This window comes from Ciconia boyciana, chromosome 21, assembly GCF_034638445.1.
Source record: "Ciconia boyciana chromosome 21, ASM3463844v1, whole genome shotgun sequence".
In the NCBI taxonomy this organism is placed as follows: Eukaryota; Metazoa; Chordata; class Aves; order Ciconiiformes; family Ciconiidae; genus Ciconia; species Ciconia boyciana.
Genome location: NC_132954.1, coordinates 4754831 through 4767853, shown reverse-complemented (window position 1 = coordinate 4767853; position 13023 = coordinate 4754831). Strand labels below are relative to the sequence as shown.

The window sequence follows — 13023 nt, the reverse complement described above, 5'->3', positions numbered from 1 at the left end:
TTAATTAATTTCTACTAAATTGTGAAGTTACTTTAATACATCATGAAGATCCCATAGCTTTTTCCAAAAGCTTTACAGTGAGAATTGGGCAGCAATGTACAAGAGTTGCAGGAAAGTGTACAAGACAAGTCTGCTAATTATTTTGTTAGGAATAGCATCACAGGGCTAAAAATAGCATCATCCTAAAATGGTCAGTTGCTGTTACAGTCAAATGTCTAACACAGTGGTGGCTTATCAGAAAGGTAGTGGCTTAAGAGGCTACTTGAATGGGCTGATAAACATTCCTTTCCCTGGTTTAATAGCCAGATCTCAAGTAAATGCAGGGAGTTCAGTTCATTTTTTTTTTAAAGCTTTTTTAGCATACAGGAATTTCAGCTGATGTGGAAGTTGGATTGATTACAAATTGCAGCAGGATGATACAGCTTGTCAAGAGGCAGTGGTAGCTACGGTTGCTTTTTCCCTGGGGGGGGTTGATGTCAATCAGCATATAGAAAATATAGGCTTTTTGTATTTGCAGTGAATTCCAGGTATGAGCACTGGCCTTATGCTTTTTGTTTTCTATTTTTTCCTATGTTTTTCTTAAAGGACTAGCTATTTAAGATGGCAGTGATTACCTAAATTTTTCTATAGAACTAAAATTGGGGGATGGTGGTGTGATTGTGATTTGAGAGTTTTCAGTCTAATTTGATACAGTGTTACCAAGCTTTTTAAAGTTCCCTAATAAAGGGGTTGCACTAATCAATATAGTTCTTATAAGAATAAGACTGTGAAATAGGTGCTGTAAGCTTAATTTGGTGGTTTCTGAGGTCAGTCATCTTCAATTTGGAGATGAATGTACATTCTCTTCCTGGAAAATATTTTCTTATTTTTAGGTGGCACATAATGAGGTATGTGCTTATCTTGTCACTTCCTTTATGAAAAAACTTACCTTCTGAGTTCAAAAGCAGTTGAAAGGTATGGGGGAAACTTATGGTGGAGGTTAGTTAATAGTGATGTTAGAGAACACGATTACGTAGAAAAGGCATGATGCAGTGGTAGTGCCCTTCTTGCACTGTCTGTGATGCTGTAGGCTCATCTACTGACAACGCAGAACATGAGGAACAAAGGTGAATTTGAAGGAATAGCTATATAAAGTGCCAAACTGCTGACCTTTGAGGTGATGAGAAAGATGTTGGATGTTTTATTTAGAATCTTCTTACCACTGTGAAAGAATTGCAGGAGTTAGCTTGCTTGTCAGAGACATTTAATAGTGTGAATAAATCTTTTTAATGGTTGCTACAAGCTTACTTTGTTCTTAGACTGAATCTTTAGTGACTTTTTAACTTAGGTTAGCAGTAAATGAGTAGGCTAGGATTCAAAATACATTAGCCAGCTTTGTTAAAAAGCTGTGCTGTGGTATCAGCTGGAATACACAGGACCTGTGCCTTGACACTTAAGATACTGGCAGCCTGAAGCTGTCTTGAGACTTGCCTCTGCTCCTGGCTCTGTTAAGGGATTGCCATGGATCTTTAAACGTGCAACAGTTTTTTATCTATTAAGAAAAACTTTTAAAGGAGAGGGAGTTGGTTCATAAACGTGACAAATGTCAGCTGTAATGAGCACCCAGAACTGAAGGAACTTAAATAGTATGTTAGATATAGAACAGCTTTGCCAGATGCAAATTCTAACATAAAGATGAGGTCAAGACAAACGTAATCTGTGAGCCTAGCAGTACTATCTTGGGGAAATATTTTAAATCTTCTTTATTATATCCTCTTTGTGTGTGGATTTTTTTTCCACCCTTTGTGAGGTGGTCCAGACTCTTCAGCTGGGATCCACATCACAATTCTCTGCCTGCGTGGCTGTGGGCTAATAACGTCCTGTGAGACAAAGTGTACGTAGTAGGTAGTTTCCAGGCCTTTTTCATTCATCTTTCATGTGGAAGTGGTGATAGCAGCTCTCACTGGCTAATTCTTAAAGCAAGAGGATGGTTTTGCAATGTTTATGAAGCGTTCATTGCTTGAACGCTCTCATTGGTATGTCTGGTGGGAGAGGGGAACAAACATGCTGGAAGGAGTTGTCCAAGGTTGCCGTTGGGTTTGTGCTGGCATGGCTGTTTTGTTGATGTGTTTGAATAATAAAGAGCCCGAGATTTTATTTACTTTCATTAGTTTGCTTATCGTTGTAATAGTGTTTTTTACATTTTCTATTTTAACATCTTTTTTTTTCAGTACTCCTTGTTTTATACTTACCAGGATGGCTGAATTTGAAAGAAAAGTATCTCATAGCAGCATGTGTCGAGTATGTGTAGACAATTTTTCAATATTAAGGTTAGAGTAAGATTTACTTGCTCACTTTCAATGCTATTAAGACAATGAAAATAAGTGTTTTAAGTTCTCCGATGTCAGAAGCAGTGTCTCCTGCTGCCACTAGCTCTAGTTAACAGTAGTAAAATGTTAACAGTAGTTTCCAGTTAACAGTAGTGAAATGTTTGATCTATATTGAAACGTGGCATGAAGGTCCTTCTAGTATTCTGAATCTTTTGCAGGATGAAATTGTCTTTCCAGCTGTGGGGCGGTTTTTTGTTTGGTTTTTCTTTTTCCTAGTTCTGACCTTCCCTGTCTGTTGCGTATTGTGGCAGGGAACTTCTTTAGGCTGTCAGCAATATCAGCTTCATTTATTATAATGTGCCACTCTTGTGCATTGAAATGTCCTGTTAAGTTTTGATCTGCCTAGTGGCATAAGGACACCACACAGAAACAAAAGATTTCATGTGTAAGTTGGGGCAGTAGCTACCCACTGTCCTAGAGAGGCAAGATAAAAGGTGAACTGACAAGCGGAAGTGTCTCTTTCATCTTGTCATCCCTTGGATTGAATCTGGTTCAACCAGATTTAGTTAGTAGCAGAGTTCAGGGCTTGACTCTAGCTTGCTCCCTGACCTCTTCCATAAAAACACAAAACAACTCCCTTCTCAAACTAACAAAACTGAAAGCATGAGAATGAATTGAACACTGTGTATTGCAGACAACACTTTTTCAGTCCTGATCTCTGCAACTTGCTGCCTTGTCACCTGTTTTATTCTTTTGAATGATGCTTCATTAATATTTGAGACATTAGGACCCTTTAAGACACGTTTTGGCTTGCAGAGTGAATGCTTACATATAACATCCCTGAAGCTCATCCATGTACTGCCCCAACAGAAACCCAAAACAGTCAGTATAGCGGCACCATACGGAGGAGGCGTTTGATTAGTGTTACATCAAATACTGTTATAGTCCTTTCATGGACGTAATTCTTTGTGTCTTATCTGAAAACACTGCTCAATAAACAGCATGGACTTCTGTTTATTCAGCTTGGCAAGATAAAGGTCTGAGCAGACGCCGCAAGGATTTAGACTGGTATTACCAGACCATTTTCAGTATTCCTGTGTGGAACATTAAACCACTCCTTTCTGTATTCTATGTTCTTTCATCTCAGGAGTTTTGAATTGCTGCATGTTTTTCACTTGAATCACTTTGTTAGTTTACCTTAAACTGTGTGTGTCCTTTAAAGCCTTTCTTTGCTTGTCTGTTTTTCTTGTTAGTCTTTCAGTAAACTTCAGCACTACCTTGGTAAAGTAAATACATGCAGGTTCTTGTGTTAGGAGTCAAGTTAATTTTTATGCAGCTGTGAAGACAAACATTTCACAATTAAAATTGATTTTTTTTTTTCTTCTCTTAGCTTGTTTAGCCGCTTAAACAGATGTATGATTACTTATACACTCACACACTTTTTTTGGGAAAAACAATCTCATTTGAATGAAATCACTACTTCAGGGGAAGAGAAAGGGAGGAGGTGGTTTCCGCATTGGCTGGATCAGCCAAGCTCAGTCTTCTTCCAGACAGTGGGATAAGTAGAATTTTTTTCCTTTTTTTTTCTCTCCAAGTAGCTGTCGTTCTTGCATGGGCTGAGCTACTTGGCATTGGGAGTTGCCAGTAGTTTTACTGTGGCTATGATAAACCAGGTTGACTTCTCAGTGAGCATACTGATTTGTTTTACTGCTTGTAACTCTTTCATTTGTATTTGAACTTACTTTCTTATTTAGGTTTCTTTAAAAAGTAGCCCTGTTTGTTTTTCATATAATACTGTAGAGTGTATGTATGCCCAGCTCTTTCTCCATGTCACATCTTCCAATTATCGAGGTCTGTTTTGCCACCTTTTCAGAAGTTTTTTAATTACAGTCTGTTTGTGGAGGGTAACACAACTTCGTTCAAAGCAACTGGATGTCTTTAGGTTTTTCTTACTGCGACAAATTCTCTATGGCAGCTGTTAGCTTTTCAGACTGCTTGATGGCATCTCTAGTATGGCAGGAGTTGGCCACAGGTCATGGTCAAGTTAAACACTGTGTTTGCCAGGGTACTTCCCCTGGTGGTAAATTAAAGCCAGGCTCTTCAGAGCTAGTTCTCAGTCAGTACAATCCTTAAGCAAAATACTCGCAAGTGAAAATACCATGTTTCCTTGCTGTGTGTGGTGGTGCACTTTTTTCTGTCTGGTCCTAATCCAAACAAGTGAAAACCTGGCATTCAGGGAAACATAGCTGTATGATGATGTTCCTGAGTACATGTCCTTCAGTGGATAATGGTAGCTTGATTGGTAGCGATAACTGAAAATTAGCCCTAATTGTAGGAAGGTTGGCGTTATTTAGTAATAAAGATTTTTAGACTGGTTTTAGAAATAATTTGAAATAAAACCTCAAAGCTTCTCGGTATAGGATGAGTATAATCTTGTTGAATTAACAGATAATCTAGGCTGACGTTAGTATAGAGAAGTCAACATTTAATATTTTCTTTACTCTGATGGTGATGAAGATTAAACACTGAAGATATCCTGGAATATTATGGCCTGAATTCAAAGACAGGGCAATGACAGGTTTCTGGCTTCTAATAGTGGGCTTAAGCAGCAATTGTCATATGATTAACCCCCTGCGTGACTAGTCATGTAGCATTTCAGAATATTCTTGCAATATTTAAAGGTTTACAGTTTACTGCCAGCACAGCTCTATTCCAGTGGAGAAAATCAGTCAGAACTGACTCTCGCAGAAACATCTGCCAAACTCATCTCCCTCTGAAAAAAATCCTTATGTAATTGAAGGAGAATAATGTGTTGCATCGCCAGCATGGTGATGACTGGTTGTAACGGATCTGTGCTGTAGCTCTTAGTGCATCAAATACAAGAAGATAGAAAACGGGCCTCTCGGGCAAACAGTTACATAGCAGAATTCCTTGGCTCAAGAGCACTGAAGCCAAAAGTTTCTTGGCATTCTGACTGCATTCCTTTTCCAGTATGTGCTCAGAATAACTTAGGACTTTTTGGAGCAGAAGTGGGACAAATGTTTGAATGTAGACATAAAAGTCTAAGCTCAGTTTAGCCGTTCAGCTGCAGCTTTGAAAATGCATTAGGTTTTCTTCAAAGCACTGTATGTTAGTGGGCTATAATCCTTTTCTCTGATTCAAATAATCCAAAAAGCCTGTCTTACTTAAACAAAAGCAGATGCTATTTGTTGTTTGTTAATTTTGAATGTTACACTTGTGTTGGGAGAGAAGAAAAGTTTTGGTATGAGTTGGCATTACAGCGTAAATGCATTTGACCTTTTTTGGTCCTCATTGGTCGCTTTGGTTTTGGTATTGGTTTAGGCTTAGGAAAATGGATCTTAATGAAAGCCACAGTTCACTGCTATGCCTTAAATTTTAAACAATTTTTCGTTCAGTTCTATGACTTAAAAGTAGCTTTGCTTTGGGTTCCAGATGGGCTAAGATTTTTTTTTGGGGGAGGGGGTATTACCATAAGCAAAACTGCCTTCTGAATTTGAGTCTGGTTTATTTCAGTTGCAATTTTTAAATCGTCCACTGGAAATAATAAAGCTCCATGGTGGAATTACATCATATGAAAGAAGGCATGGGGTTTAATCCAATACCCTAACTTTCTTTCAAACTGTATTGTTGTTGCAGCTGATAAATTCCAAAGTCTGTCTGATACAAAAATGTTTAACATCTCTCAGTCATTATTTTTCTTTCCTATGCCCTTGGAACTTTGTTTTGCTGATGGAGGGTCACTGCTTTTCCCTATCACATTGACAGGTAGCGAAACCTGCACAGCCGAAGACTTGGTTGATAACTAACTCCTGAGTTCAGGAAAAGCCCTGAAGCTTTGTAATAGCAAATCTTCACATTTGGGTCTGTCTGCAAAAAGAGTATTTTGTGCATAGGGGAACCATTTTGCTTTTTCATGTGATGCTATCACCAAAAGTATTTTAGTTCTCACTTCTGAGTAACTTCTTACTTTCTACATCTGGTGATGGATCATAAATCTTTAAAGCTCTTAATCAGCCCTCTGGAATGAGTTTTTTTTAAAGTCATGTTTTGCAACTCACAAATTAACAAAGTGACTTGTAAAAACTAGTTGTCTTCTAGATGCTTGCCTGTTGTCCATTAGGACACTATTTATGCATTTTCAAATATTGGTTTGAAATTTGGGGAGCTGACTAGTGCTTATTTAACTTAATATTCTCCTCAGGAAATGCCTCAGTTACATTTGTTGATGTTGCGGTACTGAAGCTAAGCCTCTGGACTTCATTTGGTGCTGAGGATCATCTGTACGTTGATGGCAGGCACTTGCATGCCAAGGATTCTTCCTTTGCTTACATGCCTTTATTTTTCCTATTCAGAGGCTTCCTTAGTCCATATCAGATGAGATCTCTGGCAATGTTTGTCATATTGCACCAGTTCTGGTTTTGAGGTCAGAAGTGCTAAATAAAAGATGAAGAGTGAGGAGAGCTAATCCTGACTAGGTCATGTACTGGCTCCTGTAAGTGCGGCTTGTGTGAGCAAAACAGGCTGAAGACCTGCTGAGTGTGGCAGCCAGTGGCAGATCCAGAGTCGCTTGAGAACAGCAGTGTGAACAGTTCCTGGGAGGTGCCTCAAGGTATAGCTTTATGCTCTTGAGGGTGTTGCACTTTGGTAGGTGCCCACATTCCTCCTTTTACTTCATAGTAAATGTGTGGTAACTTTTCCATCAGAGGAAGTAAGGTAAAGCTTAATTGGATGGGGGCATGCATGCCTGTGCTGTTACTGCAGCATAACTCGTGCTTTGGTTTACGTAGCATTGTTGAAGTTGCCATAAAACTTGAAGACTGAGATCAGTTCTGAATCAAAGAATTTTCTGCTTCAAAGTGTGAATTAGCCTGGGCAGTACAAAACATGTATTTTCCTTAGATGGCATGAAGTGTTGTCTTTTTCAGTACCATTTTTCAAAGGAAGATAAGATCTTGCATGTGGCAAAAAAAAGGTAGATGAGTATAAATCTACATGGGCATAATTTACCTGCAGGAAATGTCTGTTCCAGTGTAAACACAGTGATGTAGCTCTAGTGGAAAATTCTGAAATACACACTATCTGGAGGGATGGGCATTGCGGTTAAATATTAACGTCCATAAAAGCATAGCTATTGGAAATAGACTGCAGAGTGAAGTCTTTCTTCATGTAAGCATCTTGTGAGGGAGGAACATGTTAATCTGTATAGTAGCTAGAATCCTTAACAGCAGTTACATGCAGGATAGAAAATCATGGATTGAGCTAGGATAAAGCAGAATGCCCAGAGTAACCAAACTGACTCTTTTATCCTTTTTGTAGATGCTTGTAGAATTTAGTTTCCCGCACACTGAGAAGTCACAGGCCAGCTTTTAAGGCAATCTAGTATCATTAATCTGCTGCAAGTTTTACTTTACTTTCCAAAGATAAAGGAGGCAATTTGTAACTTATAGCAGAAAGACAACTTCTTTTTTTTCTTTCAAATCTCCATTAATGACACTAATAAAGGTTTGAAGAAAAATGGCTCTATGTATTCTCCACAACAAAGGATTCGGAAGGATAGTCAGCTCTGACAGGAGGGATATTTGTAGAAATTAGACCATAAGCTTGAGGCAACATAAATCAGTTTATGAATCCTGGTGTCCTGGTATTTATCAACAACTATTAAAGGAGTCTTAGCCTTGTCTGCAAAGGCACCATAAGTTGTTTTTTTTTTTTTTAACAAATAAAATAGCTTTCTGCATTTAAGACAGTTTCACTGAAAAATTTTCTATTTCCTTGATCTTTGAAAATCCTACTGTTACTCTTCTTAACTTGCAAAGTCTTTCTTCATTCTCCCCACTGTGGCCTCCACTCAGTGCATGGCTGGGAACTGGCAGTGAATTGAAGAAAAAGCAGTTCCTTTGCATGAGTGTCTAAACCTTTCTCTAGTTAGTCCTGGTCCTAAAGCTTAGTTCTCTTGTGGTTATATTTTTTGTTGGCTTTTCTCCTCTTCCCTCTTTCCCAGTCCCTCTCACCCCCTCTTATTTTAAAACGCTGGATCTCCACCAGTCAACCCTTAGGCCTTGTGTTCAACCCTTCCACTTGTGTAGCTCTGCTTCTAAATACCCTGTGCTTAGTGAACATAATTGTTTTCTGAGGGGTACAGCCAGCATATCCTATGATATGTTTTAAAATGGCCTAGGGAACAGGTAATAGTAATGATGAAAGAATTAGCCAGGTTTTGAGAATTGTACTGATTAAAATTATTCTTGGAAGTACTCTAAGAATAATAATCAAAATCCTTTGAAACTTGTCTAATATAAAGTACATGTCAAGATAATCTGACATATATGGCTTTTTTAACTTTTGAACCAGTTTTATTTTCAGAGGATTGAGTTGTGTAACAAGATTCAAGGTTCTGCATGTCTAATTCTAGCCCGCTAAAAACTAAAATTTTCCAACTCAGCAATACATACTTCATTGTCAGAGCAATCATGAGACACATGCCATCACTGGGTGCCCTGGAGTGGCTTACTGTTGCTGTGTAATGGACCTTTGTTGTGGTAGGACAAAGACTTATTGATAAATTGCCTATAAAAAGTGGCTTTGGAATATTACTTTATTGTCAGTGAAGTCTCTATGTACTTACAGTTATGTCTTTCCTTGCAACACCTGCAATACAATAAAGATTAATAGTTCCTGGTTGCAGTTGGCTCACTGTAGCACTACACAGTGAGAGATATAAGCAATAAACTGGAAGATGACTTCAATTAATTAGCTATGCCTTGTAGAAGGAAAAAAGAATAACAAAGAACAAAGACCAATACTGACATTGGAAAACTGCCATCAAAGGTGTGGCTGCTCAGACGAATATGATTAGCTGCCCTTTCTTGACTGTTAAGACCAGTTGGATCATCTTCAGTGTGAAAGATAACTTATTTTGTTGTCTGAAATCTTGTTACATCTTAAATCTTGATGCATTTTGTGAGCAGCTGTTAGAGGACGTGACAAGTAAATAGGTTAGTTGACTTCATAAATGTGCACATTTCACTGTAATAAACCCCTTGTTATGTCTGCAGCAAAAAAGTCATTGGAAGGTGCAAGTATTTAAAAAAAAAAACCAAAAAAAACCCAAAATGATGCAGAAGTCCGTGCATACATTCCCAGTATATGGAGTGTATTTAAATATTCTGAGGATGCTCATCTTTGTACATTATGTGGAGATACCTTCAGGATATCTGGTCCAGGTGCGTCAACTGGACTTTGAGAGCAAAGGAGTGTTCCTGCAAGATGATACGAGGTTTGACTGTAAGCTTGGTAGGTCTTTGGAAGAGTTAGTGATGTGAAGACTGTACAGGCAATAAAACCCATGAATTGTTACCGAGTCTGCCTTTATTTAAAGATCTGTCAGCAATTGTGAGCATGTGTAGCTGGCACAGTCCTACCTTCTAATTAATGATCTGTTCTCTTCTGCAGGCTGGCAGTGATGGTGAAAGCATAGGAAACTGTCCTTTTTCTCAGAGGCTGTTCATGATTCTTTGGCTGAAGGGAGTGGTGTTTAGCGTCACAACAGTTGACCTGAAGAGGTAAGAAATACTTGGTTTATCTGACAAGCAAGAGGACAGTACACTTGGTGTAACAAATGTTTGCCTGGGGCTTCTAAATCTTGCATGGCTTGTTTTTTTGGAATTAAAAAGAAAATCTGTCCTTATAAATACCAAGAGGCAACTGTGATGTAAATGGTGCATTCATTGATGGTTATTTATAACTATCTGTAACCAAAAAGAATGGGTCTGATAAATTCTCTTGAATTTGTTAAATGATGCTCTTCTCCTGTGAAACTAATGAAGTCTCTTATAACTGAATACTGAATACTAACTTCACATTGAGATCCCACAACCAATCTTTGATCAAATCTCCAATGATTATTGGATAACTGTCACAAATAATGTGCAGCCCGCTCCTCTTTTTAAAGATTTTAAGATAATATTGCTTATTATGCAATAAGAATAAAAACAATGTGAAAATACCTGTCCCTGAGGTAAATACGAGTGAAATAAAAGTGAAATGGGTAGGAACAAAATGTAAAATATTCTGCCTTTGTATAGTGTTAGCCAGATATGTCATGATGCTGTGTGTCACCTAAACTGCAACTTCTCCGTCTATGAAATTGATACCTTAGTAGCTAAGAAGGGTGAGATGTGAATCCAGGAGTCTTAATTTCCTAAAGTTGGGTGTACTTTTATTAGAAGTGGTAATGCTAAATTCAGCAGAGGCCTTGTATTTGTTTTTGGTGTGAAGTAATGTTTTCACAGCACTAATGTAATGTAATGTTAGTCACTGAACTCTCTGGAGAGAGGATAGGCTGCCAGTGCTTACAAACCTCATTTTCAGAAATAAAGCCAATAGAAATAAACAGTGTTATCCAACAAATCAAGTGTAAAACGTGTAAGAAAGAAATCACCCTGCTAGACTTAACCTTGTCTTGTAATTTTTTTGAAGGAGGTGACTTGTTTTGATTTTTAAAAATCACTGAAGTTGCTGCTTCAGTGCTGGCAACTAGTGTTAAATAATTTCCATGTGTAGTAAGGCTGAGGCAGACCACTCACACAGAGGGGGAGAAAGCAGCTTTTGTCAACGGTGTGTGTGTTTGTAGCAGCTCAAAGATCTTCTCTGGCCAATGTGGGATTTTACTGCAAATATAATCGCTGCTGCCAGCACACATAAACCAAATATATCATATCTTCCATTTAGCACTGCATGTGCCTTGTGGAAACCTCAGGAGTAGAACTTATGCTTGCGTACTGTTTGTAGTTTTGGACTTCCTTTACTTTTAATGATGGCGTTATTTAACCTATTGCAGTTATTGGGGTGGGGGGGAGTGGTGGTGAGAAGGAGGTTGAAAGAGACATTTTATACTTGGAAGCATTTTTACTGCTGAACCAGTCTGAGAGATATCATTAAAATGCCAAAGATGCCTGACAAATTGGCTTTATTTGTGTCCCTTTGGCAACTTTGAGTTAATTGGATGGAGGAATGGGATGTAAGACTAACTTTTAGAGTATAAATTGGTTGCAGATGTTTAAAATTGCCCTTTCTTACACAAGGAAAGCTTTCTTACAGTTTTTTTTTAATATGGGGGGGAAACAAAATAAGTGCAAAATTAAACTGCATGGGAATAGGTCAAATGAACTCTGCTTTTTTGTTGTACACTGAATGTATTTTCTGGTAAAGGAAAAGAAGGGCCACTGAAGCTAATTCAGATTTGAATAGATGTTGATACAAACTTAATTCCTTTTAGGCTTCATGTAAAGCTTGATAAATACAAATTTAACGTTCTGGATTGTCTAATACCTAGTTGTAGAGTAGTGTAGCTTGCAGAATGTCAAATTCAACTAACTGCTCAAGTGGAAATGTTTTATACCAGATGGTGTGTTTTCCCCTGTTAGCATTACCAGAATGATAATAGGTGCTAGATGTTGCCTTAATACTTCCAATACTGTCACAAGAAACTGCTTTTACAAGTATGTTATTCAAGCCAATTACCCTCTCTTCTTTTTCTTCCTGTTAAAGACACAAACTTGTTGAAGAGCTGGGTAGTAATGGTTTTAAGCATCCGAATTTATTTTGCTAGCAAAAAAAAAGAAAAAGGGTTTACTTGCAAACCATGCTTCTGCCTCGTAGTGTAATTTCTGCACAACAGTAAGGCAAGCTCTGTCTGTGAGGCTTAAAAGGTCATGGTTGGGTACAAAAGTTCACAAGTAAGTAACTTGGGACACAGGAAAAACTGAGTCTGATTTGACTGACTGTGGCATGGATTTTTCCCTTCCATAATTGCATTGGACATCATACTGTGCTAACAAAAGAACATTTTGCAGTTCTCAGTTCTACTCTTAAGACACAAAAATATGCACATAGGCAAACGAAGTGGGACGTACCGCCCTTTCAAAGAAATCATGCAGTTCTTGCTTCTGTGTAGTCAGACAGAGGCTTTATTCTTTCCCTTTTCAGAAGCAGCATTTCAGTGCTCAGAGATTTGACTTGTTCTGGTGACTAGAGCAGAGGTGCCGTACATAAACCATTTGTTGGGCTTGTAACAACATTCAAGGCCAGCTTCGATTCGGTGAAATTTTGAAATCCTATTTTAAACATCTTGATTGTGTGGTTTTACAATTATGTTGACAGACAAAGATTAAATAGAGATTAGTAAATATTAAAGACTACCCAGAGGTGAATGCAACTTCAGCAGTGTAAAATACTGCTTAGGAACTGGAGACGGGTTTTTTATTGCTGGCCTTCCCCTCTCCCCCCCACATTACTCTTCAGACACTCCTTGCAGTACTCATGGAATTTATAAATCACTGTAGAGGATATTACATTTTGGGGCCTGGCTTTTCTCTGATCCTCAAGAAATTATTTGAATGCTAATTGCTGCTCTGGTTTGTGGCAAAGCCATGAAATGTTTATACCTTAACTCTGGTGTTAAAGAGCCTGCCCACTTAATTAGCTAGCGATAGCCAGATATTTGAGTATGTGGCCCTACCTCCAAATACCCCAGTAAACTCTGGGGCAGGTACTAGCTATCGTGGAATTGTTTTGAGTGGTTATAGGGTTTTTTGTTGTTGTTTTTTTAAAAGCTGTCCAGTTTTATCTCTGAAGTAAACTTCACTAGAATATTTTAAATTGCCTTCTTGTTTGACTATTAAGGGAAGTTGTA

General features: G+C 38.2%; 1 protein-coding gene across 2 annotated transcripts in view; it reads left to right on the top strand.

The window, feature by feature from the left end:
• Positions 1–13023, top strand: part of CLIC4 (chloride intracellular channel 4) — a 32516-nt gene that overhangs the window by 8859 nt on the left and 10634 nt on the right. For both annotated transcript variants that reach the window (XM_072884886.1, XM_072884887.1), the window contains one exon: positions 9783–9892. In XM_072884886.1, coding sequence (XP_072740987.1) covers positions 9783–9892 — 110 coding nt within the window. The remainder of the gene's footprint in view (positions 1–9782; positions 9893–13023) is intronic.